At 39.4% G+C, this 24,430-nt stretch overlaps 1 protein-coding gene and 1 long non-coding RNA gene across 3 annotated transcripts in view; one reads left to right on the top strand and one right to left on the bottom strand.

Annotated features, from left to right (window-relative positions):
* Positions 1 to 23,271, top strand: part of LOC113891727 — a 50,777-nt gene extending 27,506 nt beyond the window's left edge. For both annotated transcript variants that reach the window (XR_003510869.1, XR_003510868.1), the window contains exons 3-4: positions 10,304 to 10,457; positions 23,187 to 23,271. This is a non-coding gene — a long non-coding RNA (uncharacterized LOC113891727). The remainder of the gene's footprint in view (positions 1 to 10,303; positions 10,458 to 23,186) is intronic.
* Positions 1 to 24,430, bottom strand: part of COL1A2 (collagen type I alpha 2 chain) — a 36,884-nt gene that overhangs the window by 8,128 nt on the left and 4,326 nt on the right. The window contains exons 5-39 of the mRNA XM_027540154.1: positions 23,228 to 23,320; positions 21,890 to 21,937; positions 18,768 to 18,812; positions 18,626 to 18,679; positions 18,481 to 18,534; positions 18,108 to 18,161; positions 17,605 to 17,658; positions 17,019 to 17,072; positions 15,458 to 15,502; positions 15,108 to 15,161; positions 14,961 to 15,005; positions 14,546 to 14,599; positions 13,855 to 13,953; positions 13,689 to 13,733; positions 13,490 to 13,588; positions 12,986 to 13,039; positions 12,726 to 12,833; positions 12,301 to 12,354; positions 12,101 to 12,199; positions 11,129 to 11,182; positions 10,590 to 10,688; positions 10,161 to 10,214; positions 9,409 to 9,462; positions 9,203 to 9,256; positions 8,624 to 8,677; positions 7,595 to 7,639; positions 6,131 to 6,229; positions 4,842 to 4,949; positions 4,028 to 4,081; positions 3,057 to 3,110; positions 2,290 to 2,343; positions 2,135 to 2,188; positions 1,931 to 2,038; positions 1,516 to 1,569; positions 625 to 678 (exon numbers count right to left, since the gene is read on the bottom strand). Of these exons, the coding sequence (XP_027395955.1) occupies positions 625 to 678; positions 1,516 to 1,569; positions 1,931 to 2,038; positions 2,135 to 2,188; positions 2,290 to 2,343; positions 3,057 to 3,110; positions 4,028 to 4,081; positions 4,842 to 4,949; positions 6,131 to 6,229; positions 7,595 to 7,639; positions 8,624 to 8,677; positions 9,203 to 9,256; positions 9,409 to 9,462; positions 10,161 to 10,214; positions 10,590 to 10,688; positions 11,129 to 11,182; positions 12,101 to 12,199; positions 12,301 to 12,354; positions 12,726 to 12,833; positions 12,986 to 13,039; positions 13,490 to 13,588; positions 13,689 to 13,733; positions 13,855 to 13,953; positions 14,546 to 14,599; positions 14,961 to 15,005; positions 15,108 to 15,161; positions 15,458 to 15,502; positions 17,019 to 17,072; positions 17,605 to 17,658; positions 18,108 to 18,161; positions 18,481 to 18,534; positions 18,626 to 18,679; positions 18,768 to 18,812; positions 21,890 to 21,937; positions 23,228 to 23,320 (2,265 nt within the window). The remainder of the gene's footprint in view (positions 1 to 624; positions 679 to 1,515; positions 1,570 to 1,930; positions 2,039 to 2,134; positions 2,189 to 2,289; positions 2,344 to 3,056; positions 3,111 to 4,027; positions 4,082 to 4,841; positions 4,950 to 6,130; positions 6,230 to 7,594; positions 7,640 to 8,623; positions 8,678 to 9,202; positions 9,257 to 9,408; positions 9,463 to 10,160; positions 10,215 to 10,589; positions 10,689 to 11,128; positions 11,183 to 12,100; positions 12,200 to 12,300; positions 12,355 to 12,725; positions 12,834 to 12,985; positions 13,040 to 13,489; positions 13,589 to 13,688; positions 13,734 to 13,854; positions 13,954 to 14,545; positions 14,600 to 14,960; positions 15,006 to 15,107; positions 15,162 to 15,457; positions 15,503 to 17,018; positions 17,073 to 17,604; positions 17,659 to 18,107; positions 18,162 to 18,480; positions 18,535 to 18,625; positions 18,680 to 18,767; positions 18,813 to 21,889; positions 21,938 to 23,227; positions 23,321 to 24,430) is intronic.

Consider the following 24,430-nt stretch of genomic DNA (forward strand, 5'->3'; position numbering starts at 1 on the left):
AGCCAGTACAGGCATTTTGTTCATAATTGAGGAATCACATATGCTCTCAACTAGGTTTAATTAAATGCCTACAGGGAATGAAGATTTTCCTGTTATGAACCTGTGAAAGGATTCCAAGAAATCAACATCTCTGCTATTTTTTTCCCCCAGAAACCTTAACCGGAAGACTTAATCCTTGGTAATTAATTAAATTCTCTTGAGTCCTGACAGGAGAGTCCGAATCAAAATTAAATTAGAGGCCAAACCACCTTTAAATTCAGGAACAATTATACTTTAACAATGGAGGCAGAATGTTGGCCATAAAGGGTAATTGGATATAGAAATAACTGATACGTGACTAAAACTGTCTTGATTTTTTATTTTAAACAGAGACCATGCCCCTAAAAGGGGCAAGGGGACTTGTGTTCATATGAATAAAAGCCTCTTAAACTGATATTAGAAAATATAATTTCTGATGATTTTGCCTTAATGATTCGGAACAACTGATTTCAGATTAGGAAAGTCATAGCAAAATGCTAGCAGCATGTTTCTTCATAGAGAGTTTCTTAACAGTTTCCTTCTAGAGGCTAGGGATTTTGGCTAGAGTAAATAAATGAAGACACGTTTGGGAAGTGATTTACTCACAGAGGGTCCAGGGGGACCAGTCCGTCCAGCAGCACCAGGGAAACCAGTAGCCCCCTAAAAGCAAGCACATTAAAATTCCCCAGTCAGCACCAACTCCAGGAATCTGGGTAAGAAGGAAAATCCTCAATACATGTGACCAAGGATGGACCAAAGAGTAGGGAGTGACAGCCCTGGAGAGGGTTTTATTTTAACCAGGACCCCAAAGGCCCTCCATCTCCGCACATCTTCCTGACCAGCATGGCCCAGATTGCAGTGCACGTGTTTTGCATTAAGGCTCTGATAGTTCTTTCTGAAATGCTATTAGATTATATGATGGTTATAAAGGCAAGACACTATTATATTATTATACATCAATGTGTATATATTAGTAACTCTTAACCACCTGGCTAGGTGCTAAGGGAATGGACATGGAGTAAGTCATTTTGTTTTCAGAGGAAGGTACAGTAAAAGACCAAGGTATTAACTGCTGTCCAATGAGAGGAGGAAGGAGTCAGTGGAGTTCATTCCTAGGGAGCTCTGGGTCTCTAGGGAGTCAATGTGACCCAGGGAAGGGACTTGGTCAGGCAGAAGAGGGGTGTATCAATAGAAGGATAAAAGGTACCAAAGAAATATTTTATCCATTTCACAATGAAACTACCTGGGTTTAACCTTGTTATTACTACCTCAAGTAAAGTGGTAAGAATATACAATGCACTGAGTTCCAGCTGGAATTTAAGTTAACATTCCAGGAACATGACCCTTAACTTCAGTATCAGAATTTCTCCAGAGTTAGCTTGAGCCTCAAGACTCCCCTTATTATAGTCCAAATTACCAAAAATTTCCAAACTCTCTAGTTGTCCCTAATAGCTTCTGAAGAAAGAAAAGCGATACAAATCCACTGTAAGTACTCACAGGGGGCCCTCCATCACCACGACTTCCAGCAGGACCAGGTGGGCCATTTGGACCCTACATGCAAACAAAGAAAGATGGGGTCAAATCACAGAACAACCTTTATAAATGTTACTCTTTTCTTCAAATGGATTATTTCCATGTCTGTTAGAAGCAAATCTAGAGATTATCTTTGTTACATAAAATCCCCACTTCAATATTACCACCTTTAGGGGGTTATCCAATAAATGAGATAAAACAATATTTATGATACTTTTATAATATGTAAAGTGGGTACACAAGTTTTAACTCATTTTAAAAATAGTCTTCTGTCTGCTATGTTCCCTGATGGGTAGTAGGCACTTGATTGATAGATGTTGTTACAAGATTTCATGGGTAACTGCCCAGGCTGTGTTGACCACTTGTGGATTCAACTTACAGACGGACCAGCAGCTCCAACGGGGCCTGTGGGACCAACAGGACCATTTTCACCCTTGGGTCCTTTGGTTCCTCTCTCTCCTTTAGCACCAGGTTGACCAGCAGCACCCTGTAGGAAAGGAACAGTTACAGTTCAGGTGTTCCAGTGCACTCTATTTGTTCACTTGGGGTGTTTCCAGATGAACTTTCATCACATGATACTCACAGCAGGACCAGCAAATCCGTTGGGGCCAGCGGGACCGACCTCACCACGTTCACCCTAGGTGGGAGAAGGGATTGCAAAATATCTTAGCAAACCTCAGACTCATCGGTGTCTAAAAGTTATGAGGGTCCAAATTGATCCAGAATTGATCTACTTACAGGGCTACCACGAGGACCAGCAGGGCCAGCAGGGCCAGCGGGACCAGCTTCACCCTACAAAGGGACCCAAAATGAGTGCATCAGTGCGCCTCCCACAGATGCTCAAAGAGGTAGGCAGGAAAGGAAACAGAGGTAGCCAGTGGGTTCTCGTCAGAGTTCACAACTGCATCCAAAGAGGCGACTAATCCCCATCTCACAGATAGAAGTGAAATGGACTCTTACTCTGCCTAATGTTGTATTCATTTTGGAGGTTGCAGGGGCATTGGTCATACACTTGTAGAAATATTATAAGTCAGTGTCCGCAATACCAGAAGGAGGACATTTTAATTTTTAGATGGACACGAGGCTGATCTACTTGTGGCAATTTGCACAATACAATAAATAATGTCTATTTTAAGTGGACTGTTCGATGTGAAATAGGAACACATGTATTTTATTGATTTTTTTTTTTTTTTACAATTGAAGGCTTCAGCAAAGCTCAGTACATTAGGATATTGTTAATGGGCAACCCCAAAAGACTTTCAAACAAATGATAGGGATTAAGATATAGCTCAGATACCAGGCACATGTATAGAAAAGGAAGAGAACTTTAACCACGTAGCATTTGTTCTCTGCTGCCCCACACTAACAGGTATGTTTTTAAATAGATGGGCTTTATACAAAGGCATAAAAATGAATTGCTGGGGCCCTATGGGACCAGGGCAGCAGGGAATTTTCGATATTGCTATCAGTCAGAGAGTTGCAAGTCAGTGAAAATGCATGCTTACCCGGTCCCCATTGGCTCCAGCAGGGCCAGGAGCACCAATAGCACCAGGAGCACCCTAGACCCCAAAAGAGAAGTCTTGTCAATAACACCCGGTACCGTCAGAAGGGACACTTACCCTCTCCCCTTGCTGTGCTTATTCAGCGGTGGAACACTTTCACTGGACACTCGGGATAGACATCAAGAAAGCCTCTGATGCATTTCAGTTCTAATTATCAAGGCATCAGAAGCCACTCCCAGGAGGAGAGTTACCGCAGCGGTGAAGGTCATGGAAATGTCTAGGTTATGGCCAGATTAGGAACTGCAGAGATCTGAACTCTCTGCTCTTTTAAAATTCCCTGGAGGGTAGCAAATGACTAGCGTTGTTAAGAAGAGTTAGGACTGTGTGATTCAGAGACAGGACTATGATGAATGTGTCACAGGGAGCTCCCAGCACTGAGGGAGAGGTGAGAAGAACCAAAGGGGCTTATGGCCCGGAAAAGCCATGAGGCCAGTATTCTAGAGTAGGATTATTATACCTTGATGGGACTATCATTGGCACCTCCACACCATTAACAGTTAATCTTGGGGCGGCTCTTGAATGATAAATTCTTAGGGTATATAGAACCTTGTTATAGGATATGGCTTCTTAAAATGCAAGAATTACTGCTTTTTTTTTTTTTTCCTAAAGCCCTATGTTAGTTTAAACAATAATTTAATGTTCTGTTAAACCCAGAGATTTGGGGTGGTAGTTTGCACTTGGTACAGTTAAAACTAAGGAAGGGAGAAAATTCATAATTTTCATAATTTTCAAGGGAGTAAGTCCTCTTTTGAATTTTTCTTTTGGAACATGTAAAATGATGTGATTGGAATACCCTTTTACTAACCCTGACTCTCTCTTTTGTCAGTTCCATTTTGGAAAGCTTCTCAACTCAAATGGAGTGAAATGTTTAAAAAAAAAAACACCAATATAAGTACAAATAGAATTCTACTCACACGAGCACCATCTCTACCAGGGCTACCAATGTCACCTCTGAGACCAGTTTCACCCTAAAAGTATAAAGCAAAAGCAACTTTTTATTTCCCAACCAAACTTTTGAATCAAAATTGAGTTTTTTTTTTCTACAGAAGCTATAATTCATTTAATATAATTCATAACATAATATAATTTAATAAAATTATAAAATAATTTAATATAATTCATAATATAATTCATTTAAGATCTTTAGTAATGTTTTGATTTCCTACCATCTTCTAAAAACTCGAATGGAAATACTCATTTGATAGAAATACGGAAGGAAAAAATAACAACAACAAAAAAATTCAAGTCCCTTTCCAGATTAGTGTTAACTATTCTTTACTAATTTCCATGCACCCTCCTGAAGCATAATCAAGTGAGGTACAAACTCATGTGGACAGAATTATAAGGCAACATCACAATGGGCTTCAGCGGCCGATCCCTCTTATGGCATAACTAATGCAGCAGCACGGTTGACAGCTGTTCAATATAGCTTCTTCCCATTAATTAGGGCAGGCGGAGGCATTATTGTTAGTGGCATTAAAATGAGCCTCATGTATTACTCAACACCATCTGTTTGCGTGAAATTCCATGGTAGCAAGGAATTTTGCCAGATTGGTGAGTTTAGAAACACGTAGGTGCTAGGTGGCAGAGGGAAATGTATACAGATAGATATCAAAATGCTACCAGACCACCTGCCAAGAACCGTTTAAAAAAAAAAGGTTAACCTTGTGCAGCCTTGTTTGCTAGAGTTCATCAACAGTATGTGTTAAGGCCCAGCGCCGAGAGTACCTTTTCTCCCTTGCCTCCAGGAATGCCAGCCGCACCCCTCTCTCCTGGGAGTCCGCTAGGACCAGATGGGCCAGCAGTGCCTGGAGCGCCAACCACACCCGGTTCACCCTTGAATCAAACACATGCGAAATCAATTATTGCTGCGGTAAAAAGAAGAAAGTGGAGAGACGAACTCTTGAAGGCTTCCAATTTATACATTTAATGGATAGCATTCTCTCCTGCCTAGAGAGACACAAAGGAGGCTGACCGAAAGAGGGAGGCTCTAAGTGAGGGAGACGCTGTTAATGACCCAGGACCGAAGAGAAGTGGGGGGTGGGGACGGGGGCCCGCCAAGTTTTCTATAACCCGCTCTTAAAGGCAGGCAGGCCTGCAGGAGAAGAGAGGACGACAATGGGAGGCAGAAAGGGAAGAATGTGCGCCCACAAACATGTTTCAAGGTGAAGTCTCTTAGCCTAGACAGGAAATGTGGAAAGAGACCTCATCAACCAGGGAGATGTTTACATTTTAATCTTCTTAAGAGTGGGACTATAGCTTCCATTTTTCTATAACACCTTACAATTCCATGTACTTAAAATCTGTTGACTGGCTTCCGAGATAAAACCCTTTGAAAGTACTTTCTCAGAGAACCAATATTTCCATTCTTCCTTCCTCTCGCCCTCCTACCTTATTGTTATTTTTTCCAATATCCTTCCATATACCAAAATAGCTTTTTACAGTGACTCTTTACCCCGTAAAGGTAAGAATCAGAAGTAGTATAAATTGCCTTCTTTTTACCGTGGTTGAAGTAATCTGTTTTTCAGAAATGTATGATTCCATCTATTTTAAGATCTAAATCACAGGTTCTATTTTGAAACGCAAGTTTTCAGGCTTAGGTTTTGGAGATGAAAGTACTGTCCAGTTAGTTTTTATCATCACAAATTCTCTTATTAAAATTGAGTTACTTTTTGAAATTTTACTCTAGGATGTTGGGAAAGTATAAAGGTTCATTCTCTAAAAATTGTGTCCAGATATGTATGGTGTTTCTAGATTAAGACAAAAGTATGAATAGTGTGATGAGAAAAGAGTAAAAACCCATACTAATTCATTTATGTGTGTACAACACTGGGGTTTTGCTTCCTTTGGAATAATTTGGGTCTACTAGAATCAGACTGTTATTTACTGAGGTGGAAATCATTACCAAACTGAAAGTAAATTTTAAAAATCTGAGAAATAATTCATTTACTATTGTAAAGGATTTTACTTATTCTAGAGCATACTGGGCCAAACCAGCAATAGAGATCACATTTTACCTTGTTTCCATCAGGCCCTGGGGGTCCAGAAGGACCTCGGCTTCCAATAGGCCCAGTAGGCCCAGCAGCACCACTTTCACCTGGGGGCCCACGCTCCCCCTGTGGGAAGGAAGCAGAAAAAGTGTTGTGCTGCTCATCATTTTCCGAGATATCACGTTATACATCAGAGTTCATGCTTGTTTAGCTTCTGAATCCCAGCTCTCCATTTACAAGCAAATTACAATTACTTTCCCATAATTTCTCTGCTAGTAAAACAAAAGGATGGGATGAGACAATCTCTAAGGTCTTATTCAGTTCTAGTGGTCTGTGGCTACAATGTCAAAATCTGTTGCCTCTCGAGTATAATGTTCAACTTTTAGAATTCATTTCCTCTTTTTGGCCTTTTTCTGTGATATTAATAGATCCATAGGTAAAAACAGATGCCAGTTATACACAGTATTCAAAGGGAAAGATTGTATCATTTTCAGTGAGAAGATTAAGATTATAAATCTTAATAAGATTTACATATCTTAAATAAGATTATATATCCTCATATCTATGCTCTCTTTTTACAATTGCACACAATAGGGATGTAACAGGTATAATATATATATATGTGTGTGTGTGTATACATATATATAAAACAGAATATATATATATATGAAATGTGTATATTTGTATATATGTCTATTTATTTTTCTACCTATCTAAATATGTCCCAATTTACATATAAATATCACTACAACATAGCATTCTATGGTTCAGAATATTTAACATGTAAGTCCACACTGTAACTGCTTCAAAGACCCTTGTTACAATTTGGTTCTATGGTCCTGAAGAAATGAAGTTGCTCAGTCCTGTGAGACTCTTTGCAATCCTATGGATAGTAGCTTAGCAGGATCCTCCATTTGTGGAATTTTCCAGGCAAAAGGACTGGAGTGGCTTGCCATTTCATTCTCCAGGGGATCTTCCCAATGGTCGTATGTCACTACATTTGTGCAGGCATCCCAGCTTTATGGTAACTAACTACATAACAGGATACTTTAGGGGCCAACCAATCTTTCCAGTTAGTCTAATGACCACAGGCAAATTATATAAATTTAATTTTTTAAATAAGAGTAGGCTCATGATTTCAGATTTTAGGCTTTGAGTACCAACAGGCATTGCAAAAATTGACTTTAAATCTTAATAGGATATTACTTTTCCTTAGCTCAGGTCAAGCCACTGTCATAAACATACCTCACATATGTGTATAAGTCACTGAATATAATACACATATTAGTTCACTTATGTTTTTTATACTTTGTGGATTTTTAATAAGAAATATGAGCAATTAGATACAAAAGTCTATTATCAATTTAGAAATTGATTTGACTATAGAAGAATATCAGAAATTTGTTGTTACAAGGTCATCAGTAGTTTTTAGAAGAAAGCACAATATTTCTTTTAAAAATATTGCCAGGAGATTATGAAAGTAATACTTACTCTTGCACCAGCAGGGCCAGGGAGACCAAATTCACCAGGGATACCCTAGGCAAAACATGGGAATAAATAAAGTATGACATTTACGTATTTTCTCTAGATCCACTTATGTTTACGATGTTTAGAAAATTTTTGAAAGAGTAAAATAAAGCCAAATGGGCTCTACCTCCACAAGTGTATAAGTACACAGGCTGTTAGGAACAAGAAAACTTTCCGTGGTGTATGGAAAGATTTTTTAAAAAGTGAGAATTCCACTGATACGAAAGATAGATCTCCCCTAGAACCTGGTAGAAAATTTTAGTTTCTCATTATTTAGTGTATTGCTTCTTTAAAGGTGACAAAAGACTCTTCTCCTTTGATAATATAATAAATAATGATGATGAACAGTATCAGACATTGCCTATTTTTAGTTATATAACAGACTGCTCTCTTAATAGAAACAATCATATTCTGCCCATTACCTAGTTAATTGTATACCCAAGTGTATCTCCTTTATTACTGACCAGCTGTCTCCTTAATGTGCCCCACTGTTGACAAAGGAGAGCAGGCCGCAGAATGTAGCTGAATTGAAGCACATTCATCACAATTATAGATAAAATGACTCAGAGCTCATGCCCTGATTGTGAATAGCAGTGTCATGTCTGAATGCCAAGAAAAACATTAAAAGCAATTTTTCAGGGCCTAGTTTGATGGAAAATCAGTGCATTTACTTCTTTTCTATGGAGAGGGAAATAATCTGTATTTTAACATTACCAAGAACAATACAAAAAAGTAAGGCTATTAAATGGAATGTTCATGATATATTTCACTTCCATAATATGATGTTTCATTCAATCCTTAAAACAAAGTAATTTGAATGAAAATGAGTAACTTGGCTCATTCTCTCCAACAGTACCAACATACGTGGAACACTATCATTAACATATGAAATATGAAGTTTCCTTTTGTATGTCATAATTGCACTGCAGTAGGATATTAAACAGAGGAAAAGTCCCAAGTTTAGGCAAATTTATGATCACTTGTTTTACTCACCCTTTCTCCTGGTTTGCCAGCTTCACCAGCTGTGCCTGCAGGGCCAGGCAGACCCTAGATGAAAAAAATACAAACCTCCATCTTTATGACTATATTTGGGGGATTGTCTAATAATTGGTTTTGGGGGGAACTATCTAATATCAATATGATCACTAACCATATTGTAATCCCTTCATAACTGTTATGAAGGGATTACAGAAAAGTTTGCCTTGAAAAACATGTACCCTTCTTTGCTTCAGTTCTTTAAAAAATTTTTTAATTGGAGAATTGCTTTACAGTGCTGTGTTGGTTCCTGCCAACATTGTAAATCAGCCATAAGTATACACAAGTCTTCTCCCCCTGAGCCACCCTGCCTCTCCCACCCCAATCCCACCCCTCTAGGTCATGACAGAGCACCAGACTGGGGGGTCCCTGTGTTACACAGAGAAGCTGTGAGCAGCTTCTCACTCGCCATCTATTTGCTTCAGTTCTGAAATCATGTTCTGTGTGGTAGGGGAGAGTGGTGTAATGATTTACCACTGGACAGTCTGACCAAAGTAATCATACGGACCCCTAGTCTGAATGTTTTAGCTGACTTACCTGGAAGCCTGGAGGACCAGCAGGACCCTGTTCACCTTTTCCACCTTGGACACCCTGAAAGTGATAGGAAAGATTACATAGAGGCACATGCCACCCTTGCTTTCTAGCTACATAACTTTCAGACTGGAGAAGAAACAGAAATGGCCATTTTTGCGGGATTAGATTCATTTTAGGGCAGAATAGGACAAGAGTGGGAGAATACTCACCTGTAGCCCAGGGGGTCCCTGAGCACCGTTGTTGCCATCGGGACCTGGAGCGCCCTAAAATGTTTAGCAGAAAGGCTCAGTGTCAGTCACTCCTGAGTCAGACAATATAAGGTTCCCTAAAGCACGTGTGACTTCCTCAAAACAAAGCTTGACATTTTTGCATGAGTTAAATATATTGTGGGTCCCCAACCAAGGCCCAAATACTGCCTACTGACTTTTTGATATGGCTTATGGGAAATCCATGGATGAAGGGCTAGAGAATGCTACTAGCATATTCATAGCTTTTAAATCACAAAATGAATTAAATAAAAGCCAAAAGCATCCATAAATATTTTTGACTTAGTATACATTCTGATTTGTTCTATAGCTCACTGCCTTCTAAGTGTGGTTAAAGAGAAAAGACATTGTTTGATTGTAAAAGGAACCTTGGGGGTACCACTGTAGAAAGAAAGTGATGGAATGATATGTAATGGCCTCAAAGATGTGTTGTGGTCGTTCAGTTGTTCAGTCATGTCCAAGTCTTCGTGACCCCCATGCACTGCAGCACGCCAGGCCTCCCTGTCCTTCACTATCTCCCAGAGCTTGCTCAAACTCATGTCCATTGAGTCAGTGATGCCATCCAACCATCTCATCCTCTGTCACCCCCTTCTCCTCTGCCGTCAATCTGTCCTGCCATCAGGGTCTTTTCCAAGGAGTGTATCCTGTGTGAATAAATACCACATGGATAGAGTCACACAGAAATGAACACCTACCCGAGCACCAGCAAGACCAGCATGACCTTTTTCACCAGCTTTGCCAGGATCACCCTATAATAAACATTTAAAAAACATACATTTAATGTCAAATTAACCATGACAATTCTGAAATATGAATATCTTGGTTTTTTTTTTTTTAGCTTCCTCATCCTTGAATTCTGTTATCTAAGGCACGACCCATCATTGTGCAGATCTAGATTACAATAAAGTCCAGCTGTGTCCGCAGACGTAAGCAACTCAGGATGTGAGTTTTCACAATGACATACTGGAGGTCAACTTTTAATGTGCTAAGTGGTAAGTTACAGTTTTCTTGTGTTGAAAGGGACCCCTTGAGGTAGAGGGGACTGATGCCAGAGAGAAATGAGAGTTTTGATGAAATGTGACGCAAAGAAGTGCTGAGGGAGAGGAGGTGGTGGTGATTCTTACACTGGGGCCTTTGGGTCCAGGGAATCCAATGTTGCCAGGCTCTCCTCTTGCTCCCGCTGGGCCAATGGGTCCAGGTCTGCCGTCAATACCAGGGAGACCCTGAAACCAGAGTTTATTTAGTGTTCACTCAGCATCTACAGGATCTCACAACCTCAAGCTTATGATTCTGCCATGGGATGAAAAGAATCATCTTCTGAATGCATAGAACTTCTTCTAGAAGATGTCATAAATCCATTTTCCTTTTCCAAATAGGATGTCAGTACACATGCACCCAAGTCAATCTCCTCTGTACACAATCCCTCCCTTCTCCTTCTTTTCCAAACCTTATCACCCTCTTCCATTTTCCCTGCCCTGTTTCTTTTTCCTTTTGCCTCCTGTGCTCATTTGGACTCTGTAATTACAATCTATTACTTTGCATTCCCAGACATATGTGTGGCTGATACTTATTTTCAGTATAAACGTCTTCATGTGTAAATAAGCTACAGAATAGACTTGATAAGGGTGCAATAAGTGTCCTTGAAAATATAAGTGATACTCACCACAGGACCTTCTTTACCAGCTGGGCCGATATTTCCAGGGGAACCTGGGAAACCCTGTAAAACAAATGAGGATGCCTTCCTATTGGCACTTTCACACATCTACTCACGGTTCCAGTGAATTGAAATGTCACAAAAGCACTTTTCTCCCAATTTTTGTTTGTTGCCTTAGGGCAAAAATTAGGGATATCAGCCCTAGCCAGGAGGTATGAAAAAGCTCTGAAAACTTTCTTCATTCTATTTTAAATGCCTTTCCTTTTATTGAATTTTCGTGCAACTGACCCATTTAAAGATATCTCAAGAAACTGTTGAACAACACCATATGGGCAAAACGTATATGTTTTTCTATCTTGTAATAGAAAAACAAATAATTTTAGTAAGCAGTTTTCAAAGTGGATTTTTTTTTATTGCTATGTTTGGTGTCTTTATTACTTATTTATGGTACAATTACAGTTGATACCCATCCATAAGAGATAATGGAGGCAAAAAATTACTCTATTGCTATGGATTAGAGCGTCTACGGCTCCAAAGGTCATTTCTCCATGGCTAGTGTGATGCTGAATACATTATAGCACTTTGTGATTGCTAGAAAAATGACTCACTTATGAATGTAATAACCTGATAATGTATAGTCCTAATACATTTCGTGAACACCTTATATAAAACTCACAAATTGAGATAAAAGATTCATGCTGATAGGAGAACCAACCTAATTTGGATATATTAAAATAAATCTATTCTTCCAAAAACCTCACAGCCATTGTATCAAGTAATAAATAGGACATTTATGAACTAACTAAATTCGTCAAAATATCTACTTGGCTTTGATAAATTAAAAAAAGAACTGTCAGCAAGTTTACTAACAAATTAACTTTTGTTTTTTTAAAAATTATTGTTGTCTTCAAATATTAATCATCCCTTTAAAAAAGGAAACAGTGCCAGGTGTGACTTTCTCAGAATCAATCTGAAACTTACTCGGGGTCCCATGAGGCCAGGCTCTCCAGGGCGACCAGAATCTCCATTGGGACCTCGCACACCAGCAGGGCCAGTTGCACCACGGCTACCAGCAGGACCCTATTGAAAAGAAGAGGGAGGGGAGCTTGTTAAAGCCAGTGTCATACCCACCACCAGAAGCATCAAGTTCCTTTCCAGGATATGAATAATGGACAACTTACCATGACACCAGCTCTGCCATCAGCTCCAGGTAGACCACGGGAGCCAGGATTTCCCTGTAAGAAAGTACACAAAACACAGAAGAAAATCAGAGAAAATTCTTCCATTAGGTAGAACAGAATTTATTGAAACATGGCACGCATGCAAGAAATCTTGATGCCCTTCAGCGGGGGATACAATAACAAACCAAGCCAAAAAACTTCCTCCAAACCCCAAAGGAATGTGTGGGAGAAGCATTCTGCAAAAGTAGGTCAACCCTGTTTCCAGACCAATTTTATAACATATCAAATTGAGAGTCAGTGATTTAAGACAGCAGATGGAAAGCAGATGCCTCCTTCATCTAGAAAATGCACTTGGTAATTCTAACCAATTCCCAGTGAAGGAGTGCCTCTGGCGTGTCTGGGTGTCAAGAGTGTTTGGAACCTACCCTCAGCCCAGGAGGTCCTGGGGGGCCAGCGGGTCCGATTTCTCCAGTGGAGCCTCTCTTTCCTTCTTCACCACTGGGGCCAGGAGGACCTGGCTGCCCAACAGCACCCTATTTAATTAAAAAAAAAAAAGGAAACGCAGGAAAATAAAAATTGTCTTTACATCCAGCTAGAGAAAAAGCAATAACTTAAAAACAACAGTATTACTTTTTGGATTGAAAAAGTAGTAATTACTTAAAACTGTGACTACAGAACTACTCACAGGCTCGCCCTTGTTGCCGCTCTCTCCTTTCGAACCAGCTGGGCCGGGCTCACCCTAGGGTCCAATACAAAACAGTGGTCAAATGACAGACATCTGTCACAGTCTTCTGGGAGACAAACATCGGGACTGCTCACGAGTCAAGGTGACGCGAGCTTTAGTTCTCTATGAAATACGCTCAGTTCACATGTGAACGGCCTACAGGGGAATAGTCTTGACTTGAGAGGATGAGACTGGTACCACAGAGATGTGCCTCCTTGACCTCTGGGTGATGTTCCAGGAGAACAGGAGGGGTGGGTGTGTCTGCGTGTGTGTGTGTGTGTGTGAGAGAGAGAGAGGCGGGGAGACGGTACACATACAGGTGCCTGAACTTATAGGAAAAATACACATTAAAAATGCTGGTGAAGAAAGAGAATGATTAGAAGGCAAGTGGAAGTCTAGACGGGGATGAAAGGATGGTAGGGATGGCATTTCAGAATGAGGGGAGCATCAGCCACGACCACTTACAACAAGTCCTCTGGCGCCAGTAGCACCAGCAGCGCCAACAGGGCCAGGAATACCCCGGGGTCCAGGGAGGCCGGGAGCCCCAGCAACACCGGGAAGGCCCTGGGGAAGAAAGGCAGCAAGGTCCATCACGAGACAACGAGAGACAGCGCCCACTAAACACACTGACAGCCACAGCGGCGCGCTTTAGCCGTATACTCACAGCAGCACCCTTAGCGCCAGGAAGCCCATTGGCTCCGGGGTTTCCCTGTAAGGAAAAGAAGGGAGAAGGATACGGTTCAGAGGGGTATTTCCGTTCTATGATCCTGCCTTCACTCCTTTCGTTTCCTTCCTCCTGCTCGGTTAGATTAACGACACTGGCTACTTACAGGAGGTCCGACAGGGCCAGAAAGGCCTGGGAGACCCACTTCACCACGGGGACCCGCGGGACCAGCAGGGCCAGGGTTACCAACAGGTCCGAGTTCACCCTAAAAGCAGGAATAGACACCGAGGCATTAGTCAGCAAAAAATGAGACAGCAAATCTCTGCTTTTAGGTCACCAAGTTTCATGACATTTCTTCAGAATTGCAATAATTTCCCTTATGAGGTCTGGTACCACAGATAATTCCAAGAACAGAGGAGCCTGGCAGGCAGGGGTCGTGAAGAGCTGGACACAACTGAGTGACTGAGCATGCACCACAGTTGTGGGTTTGCATTTCTATTTTCCTGGCCCGGATTGACCATCTTGGCTATCTGCTGTCTGCTATCTACGTCTGTCTCTCTCGGTAGAGACTCCGGTTCTCAACTAGTCAGTTCCAGCTCGTCTGAGAGAGTACGCCAGAGGAGCCCTATGGAATCAGTTTCCATGCCACCATCTTTATCTATGCCCACTGTGCTCAGAGTACAGAAAGATAATCTATTTCAGGTTTAGAGAGAGAAAACCAGCTGTTCTGTATCCAGTTTGAAGGAAGGACTAATTAAGCTGCTCTTCTGTAACCAGCTACCTGCAAACATAGTCCCTTTCTTTCACGTCACAATAAAAAGTTTTCAGGTAACGACAGTGGTCACCGGCGTTCTTACCTTGGGGCCAGGAGCACCTGGGAAGCCTGGAGGGCCAGCAGACCCAATGGGACCCTGAAATCACAGGAGACGGTGCTGAGAAGTTTCCTCCCAGTAAATTCACAAAACATTGAGAGAAGACTGAAGCGGCTTAGAGTGGTGTGGCCACAGTTAACGTTGGCCAAGAGCAAACTGACAGCCAGTCTGTTGTCAATGGTATATTATCAGAGGGAAGACATTCCAAGAATCCCAGGTGAGGTAGATTTTATTTTACATATCAACTACAAGCCTCGAGGATAGTAGTTCTTATAAACAGACCCTTCAGAGAACATTTAGTAAGGTGTCTAAAATGGCGTTATTTCACAAGGAATTAATAAAGAAGACAGCTCCATCCCACACTCCCAATCCTTCCAAATTCTTCAGTGTCAAAACTTACAGCAGGGCCCACAGGACCCACACTTCCATCACTTCCACGGGCACCCTATGAAGAAAAGAGAGGAAAGAAAGTCAAGTGCAAAGTTAAATGGCATATATTAGAAGCTTTTAAGAAAGAATAAAAAAGAACCAAACTGGAAGCACTCACAGCTGGGCCAGGGGCACCAACACGTCCTCTCTCACCAGGAAGACCACGGGCTCCCTAGAAGCAGAAATATTTCCAATGAAATCCAGAATTGCTAATTCAGGGAAAAGTCACAGGCGTCATTTGCTTTTTTCCAATTTCTAACATGTGCAAGAATCCACTGGAAATAAATAGGTCTTGTTCTAATTCCAACTAAAAGGTAATGGATTTCAATTAACTAGGAAGAAGCCTATTAGAAAAATATCAAAGAATACAATGCCAAGGGAAATGGTAATTAGCAAAAACATTAAAGAAGTTCCAGCTTGCAAAGAGTGTACACATTTTTTATTTACAGTAAAGTAATCAATACTTACCGTTTGACCTGGAGTTCCATTTTCACCAGGGGCACCAGGTTCACCCTACATGGAAAAGAAGGATTGAGTTTTTATTCATTATATATGTATATTACTTTTTTCTGATTGGGTAATTTTTACACCATCACTTCAGTTTCAACCATTCATGTATTCATGTCACATTTCTTACACAGACTGTTTCTCAATTATGCCAATCACGTAAGTTTTAAAAATTTATAAAATATGGGTTTTTATTTAGATAATATAAGATACCACAGTATTAGGGAGATGTGGTCGCGTGTTATTTACCCTTTCCCCAGTTTTCCCCTTAGATTTTGGATATCATTTAGACGAGGCTTATATATTAGAACGATAACATAAAAAGAGACAATACGGTAAATTGCTTGCAACATATTTACCCTCTTTAAAGTTATTTTGAACATAATATTTTTACTTTTATAAAATATGCATGAAAATCGGAAGTTTCCTAATATTTTATAGAGCTGTATTATTTCCAAGCTACATTCTTGAGTAAAAACCATGGTGGTGGTGGTGGTGGTGGTAATTTAATACTATGGCACATGAAAAGGAACTTTCCTTCAAGATAATCTAATTTAGATATAGAAGAAACCTGGTCTGTGAGACCATTTAAGAGGCTTCATTTCTAGGATTTTTATCTGAAGTGTGTTCTTTGTGAGTAAGCCCTAGAGTGGGAGTCAGGAATTCTAGCCTGTGCCCTTCTACTAGATGTGTGACTTTGGGCAAGTCACTCACTCTCTTTAAGCCTCAGTTTCCCTCATCTGCAAAATGAGAGCGTCTCCAAGGCTCCTCGCAGCCCTAGCATTTGATGGTGCTGTGATTAGTAGTCGGAGCTATTATCTTAGGCTCCAGGGAGGCTAAGTTTGACCTTATCCATTTGTGTGGCAGCTGCAAAGTTAGAACATATTCTCCATATTCATGTTCATTTCTGGTCCCACTAGTATTCGTTACTCATTAATTTGTAATTACGTTGGTATTCACTTTAATATCACATTATCTCCTTAATAGGAGAGAGAACATTTTATAGTTGAAAACGCTGTCAGAGAAGAGCCCAGCCGAGAGATAACACACTTCTGAGACTTTAATTACCTAATTAAAATTTTTTTGAGTGTGCGCAGATAAATCACAGGAAAGAGGTTGAAAAGTGTATTGTGACATGAATGTACCTATCTAATTAGTGCATGGCAAAGGGGAATTTACAGTTTAAAATAACACAGTGTTCTAATATCTGATTATATGTTTATTTACTTTTATTTTGGCTGCAGAGAACAACTGAAATTACAGGAGGAAAGGAAATGGAGGAAGAAACTATTGACATTATTTTTATCTCAATCATTTAATAGGTATTAAATTAAATGAATATTATTAATAATTGGCCTTTTGTTATAGAATCCCATAGTCCTGACCATTGAGGGATTTAAAGTATTGAGGAGGAAATCAGATATACTTATGAATATGAGTAGCCTTCAGTAAAACATATTTGTTTGATGGTGATAGGAAATGACAATCGTTTTAAAAACAGGACTTCTGATTTAGTATTTACCTTCACACCTGGAGCACCAGGCTGTCCCTTCAATCCATCCAGACCATTGTGACCCTGAAAGGCAAATCCTCATTATTAAAATGCTATTTCATTACAGTGATCGATCAACTCAAACATCTTTTATCTTCGCAGTTACTGTTTCTCTAAGAACCTTGTGACTGCTTCAGGAGAATAAGAAGTCCCAGTGCCCCAGCCCCTGACAAACTCCCTCTGTTGCCCTAGCTAAGTCACTAAACCTCCCTCACTTGGAAGAGAAGCATGAAGAACTAGATGCTCTCTCACGTACTTTCCATCATTAATAATTTCATGATCTTCGGACGACTTTAAATACCTCTTATGTTGCACCCGTTTTATACAGTTTTCTCTGTAGGATCCTCATTTCTTGGAAGCTATGAACAGACTTAAAAAAAAAAAAAAGCTACATTCCACTTTACTTTCTGGCCACCTTACTCTTTAATTCTCTCTCCACTTGGGCAAATTCCAGGAATTTGGAACCAATATGTGTTATCCAGAAGTTTAAAGGTACCTGAGGGGTTTACTAAAAGTAATCAACATTTTCTCTTTTGTGGGTAAAGACGGTGCTCACCCTAATGCCCTTGAAGCCAGGGAGTCCAGGAGTTCCAGGAAAGCCACGAGCACCCTAAAAAGAAACACAGATGACAGATGACATTTTTATCCTAAATAAAAAGATCCTGATTTCTTCCTTCCAAAGTGTTTCTTCTCATCAAAGTCCAAGCTTGGAATCAAAGACTAGCATATGTGTAAGCACAGAGAGGTGATTAAGATGCTATGTGTAAGCACAGAGAGGTGATTAAGATGCTATAATTTGAGTAACTAATCCTATGATACTCTGAGAACCCACAATTTAGTTGTTTACAGTAGGCTTACTGTCATTACTGTTACATTATCAGCATTAATAAAAACTATGCATTCTTAACTAGGCTCCTTTATTTGTTGGATGCCCCCAGTGAGTGTCATAAGTACGACATCTACATTGCCACTTTGTCTGATTCTAGTTTTAGCAACTGTTTTATACATGAGATACCTCTGATGTTTGGACTAAATGCTGTTATAAAAAAAGAATCTTACCTGTGGTCCAACAACCCCTCTCTCACCAGGTCGTCCAGGTTTTCCAGGGTGACCCTAAAACATCAAAGCATCACAGGGTCAACCTTTTCTTAGTAAGCTATCAGATCAAAGTGGGGACATCTTGGTTTTTACAACCGGGGGAAAAACGCATTATATAAAAAAGTGGATCCAGATACGTATCTAATTAACAATGATATTTCCTTAAATGCAAGAAAATTAATCATTATTTCATTAAAATATTATTTTCCATATGGGGAGAATTACATCAGGCATATTCAGCTTTTGGCAGAATACTTCATTTGAATCTAGAAATTCTGTTTGAGGCAGGAGTATTTAAATGGCACACTTAGAATGCTTACGAGTAAATACTTACATCCTCACCAGCCTTGCCAGGAGGGCCAGGCGGGCCACGAGCACCAGCAGGACCCTGGGAAAACAGAAGACCCCTCATTTTGTTAATGTTATATTAATAAACCTCTTGAAAAAAATACTTATCACACAGGGGGAAAAGTACTCACAGTCTGACCAGGTTCACCAGGCTCACCCGGAGGTCCCTGGAAACCTTGAGGGCCCTACAAGAAACACAGTAAGTCACACTCCAAGCCTTTATGTAATTCTGTCTTCTTTACATAAGATAGAGTACAGGCTCCCGGTACTTACAGGGGCTCCAGAGGCCCCAGGAGGGCCGCGAGGTCCCATCAGCCCCTGTGAAGAGGACAGACACAGTTAGCACTGGCAAGTCATCCTGGCTTCGGGGTGGATTAGACAGGACGAGCTCGGCAGTGCCACAGTCTGTGATGCACCAATGAACAGAACTGTCCTGGTTTCATTTCATAAGTTTTTGTCCCTCCCAAGGAAGCATTTACTGACCCAAGTTTCTTCCACTGTTTCTCTGCCTTTGCTTTCACCTCTTCTCCTAATCTAGACCATAACTTGGTTAGATGGCGTGGCCACCAGTTCCTTAAATTCGTGTGTAATTGGGCATACTGAGATTCTTCTAATGAAATGAAGTGACTCGGTCTTTGGATGGTACAGAATATACAACTACCGTGCATTCAGCCAGTGAAGCATTTCCATCTGGATTTCCTTGATCATATGTCATCTCCTCATATCATACCTAGCTAGGAAACTGGTGTTTTTCTTGCCACAAGGGGCATAAATTGCAAAGGATAGAAACTCTTTCTTAATGATTAGAGGGAGGTTATAATCTTTTGTTTAATAATCTTATGTTGTAATCTTTGTTATAATCTTAAGGCTCCATTAAAAGCTATTAGTGGCTGCTGAAAATGTCAAACAAGAGTGGTTGTAGTAAGGGGTGAAGGAAAAATAAAATACTATTGAAATGTCCTACTGGAAGAATCTATTATATGTTATCATTATTGAAAATATGGCCCAAATGGCAGCGGACTGTTCTCCCCTTGGTTCTTCATTCTGTAGCACACAGATTCAGACCAAGTGTCGCTGGTTTGGGAGCTGCATACGCCTGTGAGCCCCCTTTGCAAGGCCCATGCAATTTCTTCTGTAGGGGCCGTGCCTCTAACACTGAAAATACTGCACAAACAAGCCTCAGGTAACTTGTCTATGGGGACTCTGCAGTCAAGTCTGCCCCACTGTATTAATGCCCAGAGTGAAACAATACGGATTTTTTTAAAAACACATCATTTTAATTATAAGAATTATTTTTTTTTTGGTTTTAGAAATTGCTTCCATGTTAAAAGAAACACTGTCACTATTCAATCAAATAACATTTTCAGGGGTATATTAAAAAATAATTTTCCTTGACACCATGAATTTTTAATTATATTTATTCATTTTTCCATGTATTTGCAACAATTTCATTTCCATAAAAGGTAGTTTATTTTGTGGAGGCTGTTAGGTACAGGATGATTACTCATTAATTCAGAGAAGAACCCTTTGGGGTTTTATAGTTATTGATTTTCCAACATGGAAATTTATTTTAATGCTTTATTGCTACCTATCTTGTCTGTTTGTGAAACAAATATCTGTTGATTACATATATCTGTGAATGCCTGTCAATGTGCAAGCTTAAATTATATTTCACTGATATTTAAAAGTAAAACATAATGCTTTCTGCCCACCAGAAAGATGTTCCGAAGTCAGGGAAATCTGAAATCCATATTAACTTACCAGACTTATGTAGGTGTTTTTTTTTTTTTTAATTAATGAGTTAGTTTTTTTTTTTTTTTTTTTTTTAGCTTCTTCTTGAGATATGGGTACTGCTTTTAATGTCCAGCATTAGCTGAAATGGCTAATTTCAAATATCCAGTATAAACAAAGCCAAGAGAAAATCTCTACTTCCTCATTTCAGCTATGAATGCTTTAAATTACCAGCAAAATCAGGAAATTGGAAATCATCAATTAAAGGCCTATTACTTCTCAAGTGAGAGTTTTAATTTACAGAAAATATTGTCTTGCCCTTACGGTGTATCAGTTTATTGCGGACTATTAGCTACGGCAGAACATCTTTTGAAGACAGAGCGTTGTATACATTGTCCAGGTAAAATTTATATTTTAAGGACTATCTCAACTTTGGGCAGATAAATACTTTTGTTTGCAAATAATTAATTAAAAAATCACTAAAGTATGTGTGGCTACGTACTAAACTGCAGTGTTTAATCAACTTAATGTTTTTACTTGTAGCAATTTCCCCCTCTGTTTTATACATCCGAGTATATATTTTGCATTTTCTTATCAGTTTTTTTTTTCCCTAACAAAACTCACTAATGCTTGTGAGAAGGTTTACTTGTAAAAGATAGACTTTTATCACCACAGTCATATTCTCTCCTATACTGATTTATAATTAATCAGACTTTAAAAAGAATTTTTTATCAAAAATGGATAAAAAGAAACATTTCCTATGTTATTAATTCCTTGAGAGATGGTGAGAATCTGTCACAGTCACTGTTTGTATCCCAAAGGCATAATAGAGTTTGGGTCTCACCGAAGATAACTGGTAAATACTTGTTGAATGATGTAATGTTTTATTCAAGTACTAGATACATAAGCTATGATGTTGACTATCAGACATCTTGCCTGACATTCTGTCATTAACCACATGTATGTCCTTGGGAAAGACCTTCAACTCTCTAAATAGAAAATGAGCTTCCTCGGTGACTCAGATGGTAAAGACTCTACTTGCAGTGCGGGAGAGCTGGGTTCGATCCTTGATTGCAAAGATACCCTGGAGAAGGGAATGGCAACCCACTCTAGTAATCTTATCTGGAGAATTCCATGGATAGAGGAGCCTGATGGGCCCCAGTCCATTCGGTCACAAAGAGTCAGACACGCCTGACTGACTAATACACACACACAGAGAAAATGAACGGGCTAGACTAGAACTTGCTGATCTAGACTAGAACTTGCTGATCCTTTCCAGCAAGTTCATAGAACTTAATAGTTCTGTGTCTCTATTGGTTGCCTAAAATTCTGTGCAATATTAAAGGGTATAAGAAAGTTAATTAGAGTGATCACTCTTCTAAATTAAATTGGTTTGCTTAAATTATGGTTACTATTTCCAGAGATTATTTCTTGGAAATAAATATCTGATCTATCATAAGGAAGCATGTTTGTAGAGAAAATGGAACCCCTTTATCTAAGCTTAGATTTTTATAGATTTGAATACAAAAATAGCTACTGCTTTTATCTGATCTGAGTACTATTAACCTAAGTAGCTAAATAAATGGCTATGTGAACTTTAAACATAAAGTAAATTCCCTATTTAGTAATTTTTTGGCTAAGATAAAAATTAGAGATAAACATACCATTGGTCCAGGGCCACCTCCTTTTGCATCAAACTGAGCAGCAAAGTTCTAGATGGGAGAAAAAGAAAAAAAAAAAAAAAAAAAAATATATATATATATAAAATAACTATTGGCTATATAGTTCATTTTTCTCATTCTACTCTTAAAGATTTTTCTGTTGATGTTTAAAAGGGAGCAGTATTTTTTACATCATTCTTAATTTAGACTTCCCTACTGAGCTAAATTCCTAAAAAATTTTAAGAATTTAAAATTTAGGGCCACCCCAAGTTTGAAATAGGGAACTTCCCTACTTTATTTTGAAACTTTTCCTTCCCTGTTAACCTTCTCACTTCAGTCCCCACCCTCTACCTGTACATTGAGGAAGAGAGCTTTCTAAACTTTAAAAGTCAGTGGGGGCCCCTGATAAATTAAAGCAGAAACCAAGAGAACAACTTTGCATTTCCACCTGTTGCCCTGTTCCTCTGGAACTATACAAAACGACTAAGGGATCTTTTTCTTGCTGTAGTTTCAACAAGAGTATAAAGAGTATTCAAGTTTAGAGCAAAATTAAATTAAAATGCCCCTTGGAAGATTAAACTTTTAAAAAATAGTTCACAGTAATAGCTTTACTGTTAAAGATCTCTCTTATAGTGGTAGATCTATTAAAGAAGGTGCTTTTTAATGCACTCAGTAGATAAGCAATCATAATAAGATCTTTGGGGGAGAAAGGTCTTATTTTACTGGCATATAGTTGGGTATTAGAATCAGGCTTCTGATTCATAGTGCTAACCAATTAAGCAAATATGTTTTTCTTCCTGCAGTGAGGCCATTTGGTGCTCATACCATTGTTAAAGCATAAAGCTAAAAGAAGATATTAATGAAAAAGGGAAATGTACTTTTCTCAAATTAGTTTCAAGCAAATTAAACCCAAAATGGCTTTGAATGTTGGTTCTGCAGACTTCAAGCCAAGGAGAATAAAAAGAGTAGGATGTTTGTGAAATTGCTTAAGATCAGGGATTTCATTTATAATTCAATCTAATCAAACTTTTTAATTATGCAACACCTCTTATTTGTGCCCCACTGATAAAAGATATTAAATTCCCAAATTAAATAATGGTCGCGAGGGCTGCAGCCACCTTCAGTGAACACAAAGAGCTGTCCTGTAATTGACAAGGGCACACAAAGAGATGTGCCAAAGCAGAATCTTGAATGAAGAAACCAAAGAAATGAAATAAAATACTATACTAATATCCAAATAGCAGACTCTCCCTCAAAACCACTAAAAATAAATCCCCCAATGAGTCTTCTTCCAATACAGGTACAAGAAACTGAAGTTAACGATACTGAAAGACACCTTACCCCGCCAAGACCAGGGGGGCCAGGAGGGCCAGGGGGGCCAGGAGGGCCTGGGATGCCGTCATCACCATCTCTGCCTGGTGGGCCTGGTGGACCCTGTGATGGAAAAAGTGAATTACCTCAGGGTTAGACAAACTCCATGGAGACCTGTACTTCAGAAAGGAGCCCTCAGAATCCACGCGACAAGGTCAGAAGTTGGTCAGAAGGTACACGTGATGTGGACGTTTAAACTGCCACGTTTGTCACTATTGATACAGGTCTGTTTTAGAAGGAGGTTTAGTAGCTGGTGTCCAAAGAAGACACAAGACAGGATAGTTCCTCTTGGAAGAGGACTATGTCAGCCATTTGTTATTGAAGCATAAAGGAGCTCCAGTATTCAAATAAAGCTAAAACTTATAGCTATAAATTCATATGGTTAACAGTGCACAGTGATATACTATGTATGTGTGAAGTCGCTCAGTCGTGTCCGACCCTGCAAGCCCATGGACTGTAGCCCGCCAGGCTCCTCTGTCCATGGGATTCTCCAGACAAGAGAATACTGGAGTGGGTTGCCATTTCCTTCTCCAGATATACTATGTATATTGACGGTCAATTTCTGATTGATGAATTTACTCAATTATTTTAGTATGTTATGTGTGAAAAGTAGATGAAATGATAATTAATAGTCATCACAGTATAGAAAATCCTGCAGTTTTCCTACCATTAGTACTATTTATGTTAAAGTAATTTACTGACATAATCCTACCTGTAATAAATTGCTTGAGTGGAATACATTGAAGTCTGCACTTCTCAATGGTTACAAGGTATGGGTATTTATATATTGATACCACGTAAATATAGCAAGATCTAAGAATACCATGAAAAAAATGCAAGCCTAACCTATACATTTATTAATTTAAACAGAAACATGTTGTTGACTGCTGGTTCACTATTACATTAAGCCTACATCAGAGATCTTACTTGAAAAGTAAACAAAGCATGTTGAAAAAGGGAAGGGTCATGTTGTAGTGGGTAGGCACCTCTCCCTCATCTATGTGTTGGACATGTCAACTTCAAGCAAAGAAAGATAGACCATGCAAAGAATATGGCTATCTATAATAGGTTTGCTTTCTTAAAGGATAATCTTGACCTAAAAATAATATTGATTATGTAGAATAATGCTCATTCACTTTCTGTAAGGCATTATCTGCTTAAAAGGTAGGCAAT

This window comes from Bos indicus x Bos taurus, chromosome 4, assembly GCF_003369695.1.
Source record: "Bos indicus x Bos taurus breed Angus x Brahman F1 hybrid chromosome 4, Bos_hybrid_MaternalHap_v2.0, whole genome shotgun sequence".
Classification (NCBI taxonomy): Eukaryota; Metazoa; Chordata; class Mammalia; order Artiodactyla; family Bovidae; genus Bos; species Bos indicus x Bos taurus.